General features: G+C 33.7%; 1 protein-coding gene across 4 annotated transcripts in view; it reads right to left on the reverse strand.

Moving 5' to 3' along the window:
- LOC118186485 (adenylate cyclase type 2-like) overlaps positions 1 to 21,522 on the reverse strand; it is a 216,462-nt gene that overhangs the window by 54,017 nt on the left and 140,923 nt on the right. For all 4 annotated transcript variants that reach the window (XM_035356587.2, XM_035356585.2, XM_035356586.2 and 1 more), the window contains exons 7-13: positions 18,220 to 18,331; positions 16,840 to 16,967; positions 13,839 to 13,997; positions 12,331 to 12,472; positions 6,092 to 6,190; positions 5,935 to 5,993; positions 1,060 to 1,143 (exon numbers count right to left, since the gene is read on the reverse strand). In XM_035356587.2, the coding sequence (XP_035212478.2) occupies positions 1,060 to 1,143; positions 5,935 to 5,993; positions 6,092 to 6,190; positions 12,331 to 12,472; positions 13,839 to 13,997; positions 16,840 to 16,967; positions 18,220 to 18,331 (783 nt within the window). The remainder of the gene's footprint in view (positions 1 to 1,059; positions 1,144 to 5,934; positions 5,994 to 6,091; positions 6,191 to 12,330; positions 12,473 to 13,838; positions 13,998 to 16,839; positions 16,968 to 18,219; positions 18,332 to 21,522) is intronic.

A 21,522-nucleotide genomic window follows, 5' to 3' on the forward strand; every position in this document is an offset into this window, starting at 1 on the left:
GTTTCAACGTTGAACGACATTTGGTTTTAATTAGCGTTAAAGCTGAAAAAGTAGTTTTATAAAACTATATGATGCTGAATTAGAGAAGAACATTTAATGCCATTTCAAAAGTAATGAGAAATTTAGTTCTAACTCATCCAGAATTCATCAAGAAGTTTTGTTAAAACTCAAGTTTTAAGTATGAATCGCTAGATAGTTTTACAAATTCCTTTTGAACTTTATATAACAGGTAATTAATCTCATTAATACCAATTAATGTAATGTCTTTAAACGTTTAATCTCATTAATGTCAATTAACGTAATTTTTTTTAAAGTCTTATATGCGGTTTCTTTATATTCAACTATGGAATTAAATTTTCATGACTCCAAGATTTCGAATTGCGCCGCATTTAGGGTCACCACCCATAGTTTAAGAAACTATGTCCTAGGTCAAAGATTATCTCAAAATAGTATTTTGATGCATGCAGATTGGACGACAGATAAGCTGAAGGAGAGATTTGGAGGTCTAAATAAATCCCAGTGTCATCTCTACCGGTTCTGCATCTATTCTACAGATGTGCACCTCCATAGTTGGAAGTAACAATAAGAAATTCTCAGTCTTTCCTGCATGAACCCAATACATCAAGTTTTTCACTTGGAAAGCCCAGCTGCAAAGTGTAAATATCTAACTTCAGTGACTTCAGATGGCCGTTACCCGGACAGCCACATGTACTTCATACGCCTTGAATCAAGCAGGAATGATTCAAAAACTCCGATAAAGTTTTCTGAATGCCTGTCCCATTCGAAGTCAGTAGTCTATGTGACGGAAATTTTGCAGCTATATTGTAACACAACATGGTACTAAGCAGTTGCTCATATTTCGATGTTCGTACTATGTAAAATAAGGTATCATCAATTCAGAATTGCTACAAATGGAGGCTGTTTTAATTGATACACAACACTAATTGAATAAAGGAGAGAAATATTTCTCTTTTAATGAGTTAAATAGTATAAAAATGGGTAAAACAGTCTATTTTTAAGAGGAACGGGGATACAGAAGAGAAGCCTTAAGAGACGTACTCTTTCTTACTTAGAGCCATAGCGTCGATGGCGGTCTCCATGAACTCGTTGACTTGACTGACCATCTGGCGGAACTGTAATAAGCTGTTAATAATAAAAAAAAAGCAATGAACATTCTTCGTTTATAAATGAACAGTGAAGTTAAAAAGATTTTCTTGCTTCGTTTGCAAGCAAGTGTTTAAATATTTTCTAAAAATATATATAAAAAAGTTGAAAAAATAATTTATTTCCACTCTAAAAGGTCATGTTTTGAGGTTGTTAAGTTACATATACAGCTTGGTGCAAATGTCGTACTTTCCATTAGATCACTTACAGTATTGTATAGTCATTTATTTCGCCATAACTATATGTTTTTCAATTCACAGAAAACTTTGAATTGCCTATGGAATTGTTTTTATGATGATATAGTATTTATCATGCTTAGCGTTGGTTTCACATTTCAAAATGCATCCAAATGCTCAAAAATACAGTTTTATACGAAGTTGCAGTAAACTGTATTTATAGAAATTTGCATTAAATATCTCTAGTTTTTCCACCAAGCTGTATTATACCTCTTACCTTTTCCGCAAAGTTATACATTTTACGTTTAAATTTTGCGACAAGCTTTACTTTAGGTGTTCTCAGCCAAGAGGGAATTTTCCCCTTAGTTACAGGAGGGATTTGCGGTTAAGCATTGTTTCTGGCTGATAAGTATTTATTTTTACTTTATTAATAAAAACCCCACAAAAAAAGGACAATGTATATGTATTTCAAAACCATTGCTTTATTTTATGTCACATATTTTGTAACAAGCTGCATAAAACCTTACAACCATAGAATTGAAGCAAATCTACACTAAGATTACTTTTACACTAAGATGTATTGTGTCTTCTAACTTCAAGAAGAATGAACTTTTAAAATTCGAATTAAAAATTATCTTTGAATATGTAATAATTACACCGCTGTTTATTAGAAAGGCGTTTTAAAACATACCAACATGAGCAGTTCTACATGAATATTAGTGTCAGGATTAAAAAATTTTAAGAACTAGTTTCCTACTCGAAAAAGTGATAAACTACATGCTAAGAAGCGATGAAGTTGAAATAAATGTTGAAATAAACAGTTCGCATAATTGAAAATATTTCATGTACTGGATTTACCGAATTAGCTGAATCTTACTACTGACCTAACTTCATATTAAAATTTATTACATTCCTGCTTTTGAGAAATATTTTATAAAAGTACTACAGGTTTACATAATTGCTATTTTAAGAAATGCTAATCATCTGATTCCATTTTATATAAATAATTTGATGTTCGTTTCTCAAACCGTGGTCCGCGGGCCCTTGTTGTCCAAAAATCAATCAGGGGTTCCCGAGCTATTTTTTAATCAAAAGTTGTCATTTAATTTCACAATGAACAACACTATGATAAAAAAAATCGGGTCAGTCCATAAGTTCGTGCGCATTAAGAGTATGCGTGGAATTCACTATGACGCATTTACTAAAACAATACAATTTTGAACCTGTTGACATATTATTCAGTTCATCACCAACTTTCGTAAATATCGAACGCATTTTAGTTCCCATAAAAGATGAATATAGATAATCAGTACAAACGTGCTGTGCTACATTTTTTATTTTCGTGTGGTGAATTTGCCAGGTTTGCAGCGATAAAAATTAATAGTTTACATGTTGAACACACTATTAGTGTAAGGACTGCCCAGAAATGGGTTAAAAAGTTTAAAGGTGAAAAAAGCAGCATAGATGATGAACCCCGTTCAGGACGTTTTGAACTGTTAAAACCAAATCAAACGATTCATTCAGAAGTTTATAGTGAACAAACTTTGCCGTCTAAACTCAGAATGGATCGGAAAACGCCCACGATGGGTAAATATTAAGAAAGTGTTGTTTCATCATGATAACGCTAGACCGCATACGACTCGAACAACGCTGCCAAAAATGAATGAATTTAATTGGGAGCTTTTGCCACATCCTGCTTACTCCCCAGATATTGCCCCAAGTGATTTTCACTTATTTCGTGCCTTACAAAATTTTTTCCTGGGGAAAAAATGAAATTCTAAACAGGATGTACGCAATGAACTTTAAAGATTTTTTGCATCAAAACAAGAGTCTTTCTACAGCAGTGGCATAAAAAAGCTGCCTGTAAGATGGAGAGGCATTGAAGATAATGGAAGAAAATATATATTGATTAAATTGTTAAATTGTGTTTTTTATATTACTTAAAAATTTACCAAAAAATGCGCACGAATTTATGGACTGACCCAATATAATGTACATGATTATTTAAAAAAAAAAAAAAGTTTTAAAGTTCTATTATAATTCTCAAGCATGTTCACAAAATGAGTCACGCATAATCTGACAGTAAAGTTTCTAATTTTGGAATATTTGCCGGCAAGAATCTCTTGTGCACTGGGTACGTCATTCTCTTTCAGCGCTAAGTTAATTGTTGCACTCGGAAATACGGCATTTCATTCTGCGTTCTGAAAAAACATTCTGCGTTCTGGAGTGCGTGAATATTTCGCAGCTTCAAAATAGCAGATGTTTGTATCGTTTGACTGTAAGTCCTGGACGGCCGCGCATTTCGGCGGAAAAAGTGGAAAAGATCTGTGAAACGCTCCAGTGCATCGCACAGAAGTCCGCAACTCGAGACATATGTGAGTTTAGAATCCTTCAACTCTTTTAAAATATGTAATACAAAATAGAAAGCATCGCTATTATTAGGGGTTTCTATAATAATAGCGGTAGCGCTATTATTAGTTTCTGCATGGTTAAGAAGTTGAAGTTTTTTTCTTCAATTAAAAAAAACTCCTTAAAATCGAATAATTTTGGTTTTGTTTTTTGTATAATCCTGCATATTAATGATTAGAATTTGAGAAAATGCACATCGTTATGAAACATGTCCTCCAATTTATGAACAACTGTTGCTTTAACCAGTAGAATAATGTACTTTCTTCGTTTGAACAATATGTTTACGTTCCAAATTCGGAAAAATGTCTCTATTACCATTTCGAAACACTAGGATTCAGCTCCGAGAAAAACACTAAATTTAAGCTAGTCGTTTCCAGAATCTTTCTGTCGAGCGATACGTTCTATAACGGATTTCAGGAAGCAAACGAATGTTTATTTTGATTCTTCCCCAGCCACGTCTATTCGGAGAAAATTTCGGAATATTTGTACTCGCATCTGCATGAAACACTTTTGGGAATAGTAGCCTCGTTATCCACACTGGAAATCCCTATGAAGGAGTGCAAATTTCTGAAATTCTTCTGATTCGAAATCAAAAATCTTTCGCCGAACATGAATTTCTATGTTATTGAGTCAAACTAAACCTAAGTAGCTATTAAACTGCCCTTGTTTAACTTTTCTTTGCTTGCACGAATTCTCATCTTCACACTTATTAGAAGTCTATACTCCAAGAGCACAAGCAAAAGATAAAACTTAAATAGAAAGTTTATCAGAAGCCATGTCTTTTTGCAAATTTAAAAGTTAAACAATTCTAACCACTGGTACTTGCGAAATCCCAGGAAATTCCAATACTTAAATACATACTGCATTGATGAAAATTTTCAAAACCTCATTAACTTGGCTCAATTTATCACGATTTCTAGAACACAGGTGGCTATCTCAGGGATAAAGAGATTACTGGTAGGCTGGCATAGTTCTTCCTTTTTCAATACTACTTTATTTGCTATTAAAAAAAAATTTGCATTCTAGCGATGGCACACGGAAGAAAGAGAAATACGGAATAGAATTATCATAAAAATAATGGGTTAACTAAAATAAATTTTACAAATGAATGCACGATTTGAAAAGTTTGCCGGGAGATTCGAAAATTTGCAAGTTTAAATGTTTTCTCTATGAAATTATCCAAGAAAACCAAACATTAGTGAAAAGAATTAAGGCAAAATAGAAGAAACAAAAGGTATGAAAAGAATTAATAACAACAACAGCAACAAAATAGTATTATCTAAAATAAACCTTATATAGTGTTAGGCATTACTCTAAAGCCTTCGGTCACAAGTTCTTTATGCAAACTCGTAACCATCTTATGGAAGCCCTTTATAAAATCTTTCCCATTTAATAAAAATTAGCGGTTAATATAATTAATCACTTACTGTGATCAAATTTTCAAGGAACCAATTAAATTAACGTAAAATCTGCTTTATATTTTTCGCTGTTGCTGGTTATACTTATCAAAACGCAGAAATGTTTCCCTCGAATATTTCTTTTCTTATAAAACGGAAGATCGCAATGTTAAGTTAAAAAAAAATTCAAGATAATAAGGATTTCATTATTTATATTATGGCAAAGCGTAAACGGCTATCTGCATAGAACGCCTTTGTGTCTAACGCCTTCGTAAAGAATGTTTCAAGGACAGCTAGACCGTGGTTTAAGTTTTTGTGATTTCTCCTATGTTCAAGATATAAGGTATTTCTCCCGCCTTCGTGGTGTAGGAGTCTGCACGCTGTGCGCGTATTCCAGAGGTCCGTGGTTCGATTCCCGGCGAAGGTGTTGCTCATTTTTCATCTTTCCCGCTTCCAATTAACCTAATGACTCTACAAACATAACTACGTTGTACATAGAAGAAATCACGAAAAATTTCAGGAATCTGGGTTGGATTACCAAACTTCAGCTGGTTTACCGTTCTGTCACAAGTGGGCCGGTAGAGGTGAGATGCGGATATGAGAGGTGACATCAATCAGGTAAATCGCATTATCTTTTCTGTCACCTTCTCCAACATAGGAGCTGTTCTGACGATAGAAGTCAGCTTAAATTCGTTAACACGTAGATCAGCTATCCAGTCGGAGAAATGTGAAATGTGAATTGCTTCAGTCTCTTAAAAATTATCGGATGAGAAATGGAAAACAATTACCTGAATCCTAAAACTGTTCGTCTTCTGGATGATAAAATTTCTGTAGCCGATGACAATTTCTAGAAATAAAGAATCAAATATATTGTTACAAGAAAAAAAAAAAAAAAAAAAAAAACTCATGAACTCATGAAGAAAAAAGGAGAAAATATTCACTTACTCTTTGTGCTTTAGATTGGTTTAGAGATGAAATGCGTCTTGTTGAATGAGCAGGGCTTCTGTCAGAATGAATAGGGACGTATAAAGAATCCCTTTTTAACTGAAAGATGAAAAAAATGTTATTCAAGATGTCTTTAGTTTTTAGCAGAAGATTTCACTTAATTTTGTAATTAAAGAAATAAACAAAACTTAGCAAAATTGAAAAAAATAAATTAAGTTCCATGTTTAATTTTACTAACTAAATATTCATCAAAACATATATAAACGCTAATAAAAGTAACTGAAAGGAAAAACTGAAATTTATATTTTTTTCTATCTGAAAATTAAAGGCTGGTACTTGCAAGAAATTCCTGTTGTGTACATTTTGTAATTCAAACGTATTGCCTGTTGAATAGCTTCAGGCCGAATTTAATGTGAAATAATTCAAATTGTTTAACGTTTAATGCAGTGATTTAAGGACTAAATAACTTATTTTTAGCTTTAAAAAAATGCAAAAATTATGGAAACCTTTCGAAATGGGACAGAAACGGAAAATAAATAATAACAACCTATTCTTTTTCTTTGTTTATTAAACTTTTCTTTGACATATACAGAAAAAATACATATGTTTTTATATGAATAATAATAAATTTCCCTGTTTCTTGCTACAGCGTGACACTTTGAGGTGTTTCGATTCTAATTTCTAGCCTTGGAAATAATATATAAAATTTAATATATAATTTCTGTTTATCCTGTGAAAAAAAAAAAAAAGTCCAACGTGTATATATATTTTTAACCCTTTGTTAAAGACATATCTTGTGCAGTTTAATCTCGTAATAAAAAAACCTTAATAACTTTATTTATTAATTTTATTTACAACTTTACCACAACAAAATGAATTCTCGTATAAAAGCATCATTCATAAATTAGGCACAATTTCAAAAGATAGGTATTTATGTAAGGTAAATCTATCAACAAGCACAACTAGGTTTTATTAGTCGTAGATTCGTTCTTCATTTTGCACTACAAGTCTCTAACTAATGAAAATGAATTGCACAGCTGTATATGCAAAATGAATTGCACAGCTGTGTATCCAGTTACTAGTTAGTGATCGACTCAACTATATATCAGATGTACCATTTCAGTAGAAATTCAGAATATTGAAGCTCCATCAACCATCGGCTAGCGAAATAAATATATTAACCGACGAAATTTCTCTCACCTTATCCGAGCCATGTAGCTTGGAATACAAGCACGTGGCTAAGTCCCAAGCTATTCATTCTAGCATTTTCCCTTTCAACAACAGTTGTGCTCATTAAATTCCGTCTAACTAAAAGCTTCTTATTTATAAAAAATATATAATTGGAAAGCATTCGTGGACAGTGCAAACTTGCGTCAGAGGCCACCAGTTTAAGATCACTGGCATAGGGTACCGATTTTCGAAATGCTTCTTGATCACAAGGTCGGTTTTCGGAACGGTTTTTAGCCGCATACATAGTTGCACAGCAGAATATGAACTCTCGCACTTGGAACTCCAATTAAATACAATTTCTGGAACTAGATGGCGCCAACAGAGAGCGGAGCCAACATTTTGGGTAAGTGAGTTCACTAACTATATCTGCTTTGTGAAAAGTCAAAATAAATCTCTGCTTTGTACAGTCACAAGTGGGTGACTACGCTAATTTTCCATTAAATTTCTGAGTCATCGCTGGTTTGACACAATGTCTGATAACAAAATCTGTAAAAAGGAGTAAGCTCTTATCTGTTGGCATGAAAATTTCATTACTAACATGCTCATTTGCAGCAAAGTGCTTGAGAAAACTGGCTGTAAGCATTTTTTTTTTTTTTTTAATAATGTCAAATCCATACCTGCAAAAAGCATACAGTATAAAATAAGATAATTTTTTTTTTTTTTAAATTTACATGAAGGTTAAAATAAAATCAAAACTTAGCTCTTTTTCGTTGTGAACATTTGAGTTTCATGTTAAATTCTTCTTAGGCCTACCTTACAGTAATTTTCGATCTGTCTCTTCAGGCGACATTGTATTGTTTCTTTAAAATAATAATCTCTTGAGCTGAATCAAGTTTTTTTGTTTCTTTTCTCCGATAAATTTCCTTTTAAGAATGGCCCAAAACATTTAACTTGAATATGTTCAAGATTCGATTAGATACAAAATAAAATTTTTGGTTATTTAAATATTTGAAATCTTTTCTATAATAGTTGGTAACTAAGCCCGACCAAAATAAAAATTTTCTTTAGATGATGATAACATTAATGAAAGTAATCAAACATTTCTTAATGGATTGATTTAATTGAGAACCACTCATAGTTGCCTAAAAACAAAAGACTGATTTAAACACTGCTCTCTTCGATAATAGTATGTCATACAATTAATTTCTTTTCTTGCGAATTTCTCTTTAAGCTTTATCTTGAAATGTAAATAACAATAGGATTTAGTGCCAGCGCTGAAATTAGGATCAATCACATCATATGATTCTCATTTATGATCAGTTTCCACTCACTAGAATGAAGTGCTTATAAATTTTAAGGCTTTTCAAACTTGAACTTCTTTACCTTTTTGGTATAAGACTTTAAGCCTAGTTCTTCCTTAATTCCATGAACAGTTCATTTTGATTTTTCAGTTTTCGCATAAAATGATAGGAAAAAAATGTGTGTTTGTCAATGAACTTCCCTTTAATCATTTAATCATTTTCACAGCATATTAGATCCTTTTTACAAACATTTTAACTGATATCAACGTGTCCATACTCTTCGTTTTGTTTTAAAACTCGATAAATCGCTGCTTTTGATATTTTTGTAACTTTTAAACATAACTATTTTGCTTATTTGGGCATCTCAAGAGCTTACTTTAAATTTCTTAGTAGCTTTTGTTATTTCATAAATAGCGCTAGAATTTAACGGAAATTGCTATTGTCTTAAGGAATTATTGTTTCCGTAGCAATTAAAAAGAGTACATATTTATCTCTCTTGTCTAATGCTTAGCCAATGCAATTGCCTTATGCTAATGCATAAGGCAACTGCATTGCCTGTGCTTTTAATTAAAAACGTTTTCCAAAATGTGCTCAGAATTTTACAAGAAGAATTTCAGCACTACGAGTGGAAGTGTATGATAAATATTGTATTTATTTCCCTATTTTTCTCCATCTTCTCAGCAATTTTGTGCATAATTAAGAAACTTTTGATCTATTCGCACGATTCTCAGCCTAATATCTGGATAGAGGAAACGAATGTTTTTATAGAAATGATCGTTTCCTAGAAATTTTAGATTGGTATTCGTTGTGTATGCAGTTCGAGGCTACTCTTTATAAAATCCTGGTCAAGGTCATTCAATCTCCTCTCCGATGCAAATAAGAAAGGAAACTGAGTGGTCAGTGACAACAAAGATATTGCAATTATTTTGCGATACTAATACGTTACGTTACTATTTTACAACTTAAGTTTTTAACTTTCCTGTTTCTTTCTTGTTTCTGTCGCAAAAACACGATCTATTTAGAAGTTTGTGGTTTGGCTGTACATCGCATAAAGAAATCACAGTGTGGATTTGATATACACTGTGAATGTCCCACGTAACGAAATTAATCTCGAATGACGAAATGCTGGCAAATTTTATCCCTCAATAAACGCGAAGAAAATTTGTTTTCTTTCTGTTTTAACGGTGAGTAAATAATAATAATAAAAAAAAGATCTATGCATGAGCAAATATAATGAGTAAGAAGACGGACAAGTAAAAATATTTCTGAATATCTTATTACCACTGAAGAGCTGAAAGCCTTCTTTGACACGTCATGAAAAAAACGAACTCTTACTGAAAGAGGAAAACACAAAGTGCCCATGCTAATTGTAAATATTAAGGACCTTCTGAAGAATTGAAAATTAAATTGAGTCTACCTTTCTTAAAACAGAAATTTATTGTTCTGGATAAAGGTCCAGGTCACAGTCAAGCAGTGGCGCATCTCAATACGCTGAGATGAACAGAATGGCTGATGTGTTTTATGATATGACTTCAGATCCATCTTGAGGAAGAGGCAAACCAGCTTAGACAGCTTCTTAAAATTTGCACTTCCCATAATAACCAAATGCACGTGTTCAAGAAAGTTAGAGATAAGCTAATTCTTCAACCTCAGTAGGAAGATTCAAACTAAACTGAATTTCAAAACAGGAAAACTGTGTGCATATATCTAATCATATATATATCATATATGTAAGTAAATGTTTCTTAGAAGCAATGAATTAGAAAATATCTAACATTGACAGTGTTTTCAATATACTGCGAAATTTTTTTATGCTTCAACGCAATTTTCTACCATGCTTGTTTAAAATTATTCGCATAGTATCCTACGAGAAACAGCGTCACGCATAATGAACATCATTACGCGGATGACGCTCATTATACAAGAGCCGTTCGTGTTATATTACCGGCAGTTTTATTCTCAGTTACCGTGCTTAGATACGTTTTCCCAGTACGAAAAGCACGTCTAAGATAAATAAATATTAAAAAAAATCTGATGTGTACACCCTATGACTTCCTTGTATTGGAATATTAAATTATACGCATTTTTTCTTGCATTTCATTTAAACTTATTGGATTGAATTAAATTTACTTCGCCGACAGCGCATAAACCACAATAGAATAAATGCATTCTTTAAAATTCACTCTAGTTTTTATTTACCGTAGCCACACTCTGGCGCTAGATTCACTTAACAGTATTAATAATTATATAACAGTTAACTTATAAAATAATTTTATAACGGAAACTAAGTTAACTGTTACATAATCCAATAATTATTATAACAGTTAACTTATATATTTCGTTCATATTATAACTCATAATGCACAAAATTTATATCATTTAAAGAATAGAATTATCTAATCGTTGCCACATATTCTATTCAAATACCATAATAAAGCTAGAATGATGTATAAAAGAAATTAAGCAAACAAAACAAAAAAGAAACAGTTTTTCACAGACGATTGAGTATTTCTCATTTAATTAATTCCGTTCTCACTTCGCGAGAAGGCAAAAATACATAAAAACTCAAAATATCTAAATTAAAAATTACGAAGTAAATCTTAAACACTTATTTCCTCGAAAAAATTCCAGAAAGGATTAAGCATGATTTAAATAATAAATGAAGGCGTTATCTTTGTTGTTGCGAAGCTAAGTTTCCCTAGATTGGCAACAAATCCACTAGTCTCCTGTTTCAAATGTAAACATCAATGGCCGCCATTAAAAAAGGCTTAACGGGAATTAAAAAACTTTAAAATTGCTGATAATTCTAAAAATATTGCACACAGATTTACTAAAGGCATAAAATCCTTAACCGGAAGATAAAAACAACATAATTCAATCATTTTTAAAGCACAAAAAGGAACAATTTACCAACATATAAGAGTAAAGAAACTGAGATCACTAAGCCGGGTAACAGAGTGGATATATATATAAATATATTTATATACGTTTGGTGCGGCCGATTGTAACCAAAATACGAGGTGCACATCTACATGTTATAGCAGTCCTATATACGAAATTTCAACGTTCTGAGGCTACTCGTTTTTGAGTTATGCGAGATACGTACGTACGCACGCACGTACATATGTTCGTACAGACGCCACGAAAAATTCTCTTCAGAATTAATTTTAAAGCAGTTTCATAATTTTTTGAAGGAAAAGAGTATTTTATTCTGTCCTTCTGTTTTTGCGTGATATCCGTACAGATATCACGCAAAAACATCGTTAAATTGCATTCGATAGCGGTCAAAATGGATATTTTCGTTGAAATAGGCTGCCTGAAACTTTTCGCGATTACAATACTTCCTTTTTACTTCGTACAAGGAAGTAAAAACAAGCACCTTTTATATGCATTCTTCGCATCACTCAATCGGATTTTATTACAGTTGAGCTTTCGCTAGTGACAGATAAATACTAGGAATAGGAAATTCGAATCACCGAATCACTCGAGTTTTAAAAATGATCTGAGATTCGAAAATTTGAAATTTCGACTTTTCTCAGGATTATTTAATCCTACCTTAAGAAATCTTTAAACATTTTAATTCAAATTATTTCTAAATATTAATCATATTGATGTTCAACAGATGCAATTATTAAAATTGAACGCAATTGGCTGCTTGATGATACAGTAGCAAAACTTTGTTTGATCAAATGATAACTTTAAAATCTTCAAATGTTCATAACATGTATTTTTTTAAAATTCCACATATGCCGGCATTAAGATACTTACTTGGTTCTTCTTGTAAGGGGTGATGAAGAATGTTTCCATATCCAGTTTATTCAAGTACTCGTCCCTTATGTTTCCATTGCCAGGTTCAATGTTATATTTGCCTTGGAGCAAATCTTTCGTGGCTCTGCTCACATGCACACATCTGTAAAAACACTTCCGCTTAAAGCCATCGTATAAAAAATAATGCGGTAATAAACATGGTAATAATTATATTAATATCCGAATAATTGGATTGTAAGGTTTTACTCTGTCATGTCTTTGGCTTCTGTTACAATAATTCATCCAATTATTGTAACATTAATTTATGTTTATGCAAATTTCAGTTATGCGAGGGTAAAGTTGAATATTGCAGTTTCTTAATGCAAATTACGCTAAATGCCAGTGAAAATAGTTTCTGTTTCAAAACGTGCACAGATTTTGAAGATTTCTTTTAACAGACCTTTACGAGTTAACTGGAAGCTCAAAATGGAGAATTGGGATTACTTTCACGCGCCTATTTGGTACGGTAGCTAGAATTACAAATACTTTACTTAACAGTAAAGAACTGAAGCTACAAATAAACTACAGAATAAAAAGGTAGCTCAAATGCAGTGATGAAATTAGAACAATATGCTCTAAAAACAACGGATCATGTTATCTTGTTATGGTAGAAGCTAGGTCAGCATCTCTCTAGTACCATAAGTGATTGAGATACTGCTGTACTTAACTAACTGTTAAGCTACTGCCCCCATTTAAAATTCCAAGAAACACCTGGGAAGTGGTCCAAGTGTCTGCCACCCCTCTTTTCCTGCCATCAGCTTCTCGACAGAGCTTTCAACTCGCCATGCGTGCCCTTTGCTTCACAGACACTTATACGTTTATAAACACGCATGCCTTCCACGGCTTTCTAACTCGGGGAAGGCATGGATCGGCTGGAATCTTCAGAATGCTTCATTAACCATTCTTCTATCTGGGAAACTGTTGCTATTGACAGGTGGTAGTATGTCCAGACACACGGGCGGCTTATAAGGACTATCCGGGTATCGTCCGGAATCCGCAATTATAGAACGCAAGAACTCCCTGGGACGCCAGCAGCGCGGCGTCAAAATTTAATAAGAAACTTTTGATTGTACACGGTCTTACGGGGGGGACAAGGTATAAGACAACATGTTGCTATTGACAGGTACAGGTTGAAATGTAATAGGGCACCTAATGTTTTCTACAAATAAATGTGTATAGCCTTATTAGACATCCATTTTTATTAATTTTGAATGTAGTAAATAAATAAATGCTTACAATTGGTGCTTTTGCACTTACAAACTTTGCAGTCATTTCCAGAATCTTGGTAGTACAAATTTTGTGACAAGTACAATTTTTTTTCTTTTTCTTTAGTTTGAAGAATTTTGTCATAGTATATAATTAATCATACACTATAAGAGCAGACTTGACGCTATCATGACTTGCTATATTGAAAGCAGACTAAAACGCTATCATTACTTGTCAGACACTGTTCACTAAATGCTACTTACCCTGGTCTTCCCGACTGTTCCATACGGCTGGCAATAGTGACATCACGGGACCAGATATCAAATTGCCATTTGCGAAGGCCAAGTAATCCACTAAGCACATTACCGCTGTGAACACCTATGCGCATATCAACATTGACATGTGTCTCCTCACGAAAATTTCTATAAAAATAATCAAAAGTGTTTTTTAATAGTATGCATATTTCATCAAAACAGCATGAACATAAAGGAAAAAAATCAGAAATAAGGTTTAAGAATTGGCAAGAGATGTGAAAGTGGAATCCGTCAACTAAACAAAACTCACATGAAAAACGTATCACGCACGCACGCACACACCCACCCACACACAAAAAAAGAGATACGCTTGTCAAATTAAAGTCACACATTCTAAGCCACTTAAAAATACAAAGTCACAAATATACCATAGGATAAGAATTGAAAGGCATTTAAATCAAAACCATCGACAATGTAGTTACAAGAGATCATGTAAGGCCCATTTGATATGAATTATGTACAGGCGCCATTCACGATTTCGAAGTTGTAAGAAAACGAAGCTCTTTTCTCCTCGTAGGAAAGAACAAAGACCGGATTCACATTCACTTTACTTGCTTTAATCCTGCACAGTTTCTGCATTTTTAACTTGTGTCCCCTACGAACACTCTGTTATTATCATTAATTACGTCATATGTGTAATCTCTCATAACAAGATTGTAGTTGGTTTGGAATTCTGTAGGCTTTCAGTTCTTATCCTATAGTACTCTTGTTACCTCATACCTATCGAGCGGCTTCAAACTAGGAATTTTAGTTTGACGTACTTATAAACTTTGCGATGAAATTTCATTTCAGTTGCTTCGATTATCATATTTCCGTTTCATTCGGAGTCATCCTTTATGAGTTATTCAGAGCTCAATTCTTTATGAGTAATTCAGAGCTCAATTCTTTATGAGTAATTCAGAGCTCAATTCTATATGAATTTTGGCAATTCTTAATGCATAGATAGAATCGAAGGTTATTTCAGTGAATTTTTTGAAAGAACAATTTCAGCTGACTGAAAGAACAGATGGAAAAACTGTGCCTGTAAGCAGAAGCTTCCCTAAGCATTTAGAAATGCATAATGCGATGTTTCGCAGTCAAAATGGCAGTCAAGTGCTGCTGTAGATTGTCATATATATTGTATGCGGTGTTTCACACTCAAAATGGCAGTCACATACAGCGATCGCGATGCGCGACCACTGAATCTCGGGTTCGAAAAACACTTATTCAAGAATACATTATTTCGCAAAAAAAAATGGTCGTCCTTTTTTTTTTTTTTTTTTTTTCAATTTTAATGTCTTCCATTTTTACTGAAAAGATTCTACGTTCTAAAAGCTAACTCTTCTAACCCTGGTAACGTAGCAGTTATACCCGGGAACTTTGTAGAGACATTAGGTTATTTCGAAGCAGAAGAAGTGAAAGATGAGCAATGCCCTCGCCGGGACTCGAACCACGGACCTCTCGAATACGCGCCGAGCGTGCTGACCACTATACCACGAAGCTATGCTAAGAAGGCGGTAGAAATACCTTATAACTTACCAATTAAAGCAACAAACAACAAAAACAGCGTAACGTGAACGAATTAACAGGGCTAAAGTTTCGAAGGGGAAATAAAAACTTCTTCCTCAGATGAGAGAGCGAAAATGATGAAAATTAAATTATGTGCCTACGTCATGAAAAGAACACAGAAGTTCTAATGTGGTGTAACTAATGTAAAAAACGAAGTGTCTGACGCCATCTGTAGAAAATTGGGGGGGGGGGAAAGGCAAAAAAAATTTTTTTTGAAACGCTATCGGTAAAGAATTATTATAACTGGGGCTATATAAATCACATCAAAAGATTTTTATTGATATGAAATGCCTATAGGAAATCTTATTCCCCAACGTAAGATGTTCTTTGAACTATTTTGGCTGCAGAGAAATAGAAAATGTGACTTTTTCAGTAGCAATAATCGGCAATGAATTTCATTACTCTGAATTTAAGACTTGTGCTTTTTTATGGTAAATTTTAAAATTCTTCTTGCTTGCGCAAATATATGTTAAACGACATTGACAAGGAATGGTTATATAGTAATACCCAAACAGTTCATATCTGGAATGGAGTTTTTAAGTATAAAACTGTGAATTTTATTAAAACTGAAAAGAGCATTTGAAGAAAAAGCTTTGATTTAATTTTTGAATCTATAGTCTTGCAAAATTACCTCTGTGATGCTGTTTCTGTTGCGTCTTATTAGTTCTTTAACAATTAAATTCTTTAGTGGTTTCTTTTTTTTTTATGTGTGTGTTATAAGGTACTTTCTCCCTCCTTTCTTCATGCCTCCATGGTGTAACGGTAGCACACTCGGCGCGTATACGAGGTCAAGGTTCGAGTCCCGCCATGCGCATTGCTCACTTTTCGGGTTTCCTACTTTAAAATTCCTAATGCCTCTACAGTTTGTTTGTGTGTCAGAAGCTATTCGTTGACGGTGTTGGCACAGTACATTATAAAAATTAACAAGAAATCAAGAAATGCATTTATTGTTCTTAATCGTTTAATCTATAGACGATTACAGATTTATTAAACTTAAAATAAATTTAAGAGATGTGTACAGACATTAGGCATTTCTAAGCAGAAAATGTAAGAAATGGCAGGTGCCCCCGCCGGGATTCAGACTCCAGACCTTCCAACTGCCAGTCGGATGACATACTGATTTTATATGTGAATAATCGATAATCCCTGCTTAGTAGATTGTTTGTGAATGGTAGCAGAAACAAAAGTGCAGATATGATAAAAACAAGATAATGCAACATAAAGTAACGCACCAAACATTGTAAAATTACTCCGCTATATCAATCACTTTTTGATTCTTTAGAACGACTGTTTTAATTTTCTCACGCTGAAAATATATTAATTTGTTACTGTACTTGAGTAAGAATTATAAGTATTTCCCTGCAGTTGTGTTGATAGCAGGGAAAATGTTTTACTTGCTCACCTGATAATGTCTATCATATCTAACGCCATCTGCACACAGTGATCAGCATGTTGGGGATCGCTGTCTGGTACCCCGGATACACAGTAGTAACAGTCACCCAGTAACTTAATACGAAGGCACGAATTGCGCTGAAAGATAATAGTTAAGTTATACAAGACAAGCAATGTTTAACAAATAGAAAACAAAATCCTCCAAATTTTAATCCGACATTTCATCATAGAGAATGTAACAAATAAATCCCCAGCTGGATTTTTTTTTTTTTTTTAATAAGTGTGTTATCTGTTTTGGGAAGGAAGCTATCATGGGGCAGGGGCTTTTAACAGCAATTTTGCTAAAATTGCACAAAAAATAGCTAAAATTGCCCATGGGGAATGAACTAGATTTACCGGATTATGGCAAAGCACGTTAGAGTTATTTAACCTTTTTAGTACCGAGCGAAAGTATCGTACTATGCAAAGAATACCGAGCTTATTTGAGGAATTTACTAAGGTTTGGAAATAAAGCTCCTAAAAACCGCACTGGGAATGATATTTACAAAATTCAAAAAGCAGCGTATTACGAAATAAAGAAAGGAAAATAGAAAAAAATATCTGAAAGGTTTCAGATTTTAAATTACGTTCAAAGGGGCGTTTTTTAATGTTTTGTGTGTTACCTTTAATTATTAAATATCATATTCTTCGCACTTAAACCATAAAATTCAGTTCAATAGTAATGTCGCAAAATAATTTTAAAATGAGCCTATCTTTAGAATATCCGATACACAGTAAGATACTGGAGATAAAAAAGTTCCTCCCCCCCCGTAGAATGTAGCCATTGCTGGCTTTGAAATCCTTGAGTTTTTTAATCAAAAAGTTTTTTAAGTTTTACAAAATTTGAAATCGATCATAAAACAAATTCCAAGTTTCAAATTTGGTCTTCCACATGCCCATATTCGTAGGAGGATTTCGTCATTCAAAATTCGATGGCTCTATGTACCGTTGTTTTATCACAATGCGAGAAATATACATACATTTACGCAGAGTTTTCATTATTTAATTTCTTCAAATATAATGCAGGACTCTAACATTTGGTGGCAACAGTTTGAAAAGTGAAACGGACATTCATAGTGATTCAACGCAAAATCGCAAAACGAAAACAATAGTCCTTCAGGGACAAAGCCCCTTTAGACTAATAAAAAATTAAATGCAAAATTAAATTAAAACGCATATTTACATAAATTGACAAATAATATATTACATATATATAAATACAAGTAAGACAAGTCTTTTAACAACGCATTCACTTTAAGTGATGTAACTTTCATAAACTAAGAGGATTAGAAGTTAAGAAGAAGAGATTTACGGTAAACTGATTCAGAGTCAGTATTCCGCCTCGGCTTACCTCGGCGCTGTCATCAAAGCGTCCAAACAATTCGTTCAGCGTTTCCACGAGTTCACTCACGTGTAGAGATGCTGTCAAGGCAACAGAATTCACGATGTCAGCGTACAGAATGCTGCAAAAGAAGTCAGAAGAAAAGTGTTATTCGTTGTCTTATTACAATCGCCCGATTGCTGAGAAAAGAATTTGCATGCGTTGATGCGCCACAGTATGAGAGCTGAGAGTGAAAACAAAGCGTGTAACAGGAAATCAGCTGTTGAAGAACTCTAAATATCAGAACTATCTTGGAAACGCAACCCATTGGAATAATTTTGATAGTCTGTTACATTCTGCAGGCCAACTATTTATTGATTTTAACTTTGTAAAGTTTATTATAATTAGCAAATTATTTGTTATGTTGAAATCCGCCCTGCACTTCTACAGTTTTTCCAACTCCACAAGAATATGTAAATGAAATGCGTTTTAAATAGGAGCAAGAATTTAAGTTTAGATATAAGTTTGGGTATTTCAGCTTGCTTTAATGATTCTCCTGCGTTATTTTCTGCCTTCAGCACGTTTATTATCAGATGGTGAATAGCATAACAAGACTGTTATGTTTTGTATTTAAATTTTGACTTACAGTACTTTGGATCATTGTTATTTAGCATTCCACAAGAAGATTGTTTCTTCGTTTATTGAGTTACATTTTCGAAAAAAAAAAAAAAAAGATATATATTTGAAAAATAATATTACCCTTTATTGCCGAACTTATCTACTATGCAATGATATATTCTCAAAACCTAAACATTTGTTAAATGGTGGAATGTGATGTGTTATTGGTACATAATGCACTGGTGCCTCGCATATCGGATGCGCACATAACCGAAAATTATCCGCCACGCGAGAATTTCGTTCCACACTAAACACAAAATTAAATTTGTTTTAATTCATATTTTAAAAGCATGTAAACACAAATTCTGATTTGCGCTCAAATAAAAGTAACGAACAGAGGCTAGAACAAATAAATACATTCTTTAATATTATATTGTTAATTATACTAATCAATATTAATACTAATACATATTTAATCATATATAATATTAATACTAATAAACTAATTATAATATTACTAATTAATATTATATTACTAAAGGTTAGAGGAAGTAACGAACAGAGGCTAGAACAGATAAATACTTTCTTTAATATTATATTGTTAATCATACTAATCAATATTAATACTAATACATATTTAATAACATATAATATTAATACTAATAAACTAATTATAATATTAATAAAGGTTAGAGGAAGCTGACTGCTGTTCCGAACTCCAGGATGCGAGTTCAACCCTCGTATAAAGCTTGACTTGTTGCGCGTGTTCTTTCCCGCAAGAAGGGTAGATCGATATTTCTTGCGAATGAAATATCAGTCTACTCATTGCGGTGCAACTTTTCTTGGTGATAAAATGACTAAAAAAACCTATGAGTTCGGTCGGTTGGGAAACAATTGTATTCCGATAAAAGCAATTCCTTCTCGACCAAGAACAGTAGTCCAAGTCCAAGACCAACTCCAGAGAGAAGCTTCTTTTGGTGAGTAGAAAGGTTACATAAGTCATTGATGCCAACTACAACCATCAAGAACTTTCTGGAGAAGTGGGAATTTATTCGATCTCCAATTTTTTAAAACATAAATTTGTTTAAGTGGGTAATGTTCTAGGTCACAGCCAAATAGAGGGTATCACAACATGCCAACATGAATGGCTGATTTGTTCACTGAAAATATTATTCTTAACTTCAGAACCATCCTGAAGAAGAAGAAGACCCCTTCCTGAAACATATTGTTACGAAATGTAAAGGCGCGGTGAGATGGCTTCCCCGCAAAGCAGTTTTAGGGTTGCCATAAAATGGTAATGGAAGGCTGGGTTGCCGCATTTGGCGAGAAATCGCCCGTTTGGCGATAAAATTGGCGATATACCATGCACGGTTGGAGAACCTTCTGGAACGAATTCTTACCGGTTTAGTCCAGAATGTTCCCGAACACAAGCCGAAAGCTATATAAACCCTGCTGGTCCGCAGTCAGTAAGTGTGCTTCATCGAGAGGAAGAGTGTGTCTCTCATTGAGAATGTGTGAGCCTCGTCTAGCGAGTCAATCCCTGCGGAGTCGATCGAATTGGCAGCCGGGCAGCGAGTGCCGAGTGGGTCGTCGAGTCCACCGAAGGAGTCTGTTAGTGTGTCGCGGTTAGTGCATCGTCGAGAGATCGTGTTGAGCTCCGGGAAAGAATGAACCGAAGAGTCGGGAGCTGTGCTCGTGTGTCGTCGAGTGCATCGCGAGTTGTAGCGTGGAGAGTCTCGAGAGTACATGGAGTTCCGAGAACAACCAAGCAGAGTCGGGAGCTGTACTTCGGAAAGCAGAGTCGGCTGCTTTGCAGGAAGCTGTCTCCACAGTGATAGCCTGATAACCTGAAGGCTGTGTCGCTGATCGTGTCAGCGTGTTTATAGTAGTTCATCGACGACTGTAAAACGTGTTTTGGAGCTGTCCTGACAATACTGGCTAATAAAGTGTGTTTCGATACTTCATCAAGTGTCGTCGTTATTCACTCCAAATCTTCGAAACCCGTACAAACGTGAAGGAAGAAAATAACGTAACAACTGGTGTCAGAAGAATAAAAAAAGAAAAAAAAAGTAACAATTGGTGTCAGGAGTGGGGTTTGCGAGTGAATGCCAGTGACTCACTTAAAGAAAAAAATACTTTGATGTATTTTTATTATTCTAAATTAAAATTATAAATAATATACTAATAAATTCTAGCATTTTTAATAGTAGTGTTTTTAATTTTCTCTGATATTCTTTTACAGTGTTTCGCGGTTTTGTACTGGGTTTGAGAAGGAATTAGTAGGCAATAGGAAAAGAACGATTCGCATAACATCGTCATACCGAAACAAGGCAATGCTCATTATATGATGCACTGTGCTGGTATTATTTCACGCCTGCGCGAGAAGTCGCTATGTTCATTAGTAGGATCTAGATTAGTTTATGTGGCCAAAGGGAGTTAGATCCGATAATACCTTAGTACAATTTTTAATTGCAAGTCATGACATGCTAAACACATATATCTAAATAATTTAACAGATTCTTAAAACTATATACATTATATAGTTTTTTGTATAACTTAAAAAACGGGAAAAACTAAGATCATATAAGTTGTAAGGATCTTAAGTTTTACTAACGTTTATTTTATTTTAAATCTTTACTATCACTTCTTATTTTCTACTTCCGGCCAGAATTATAAGCGTGAAGGAGTTTATGCAAAGTTGTCTGGCGAACGCCA

Source organism: Stegodyphus dumicola, chromosome 4 (assembly GCF_044657685.1).
Source record: "Stegodyphus dumicola isolate Sdum_Otavi_A_Nest chromosome 4, ASM4465768v1".
Classification (NCBI taxonomy): domain Eukaryota; kingdom Metazoa; phylum Arthropoda; class Arachnida; order Araneae; family Eresidae; genus Stegodyphus; species Stegodyphus dumicola.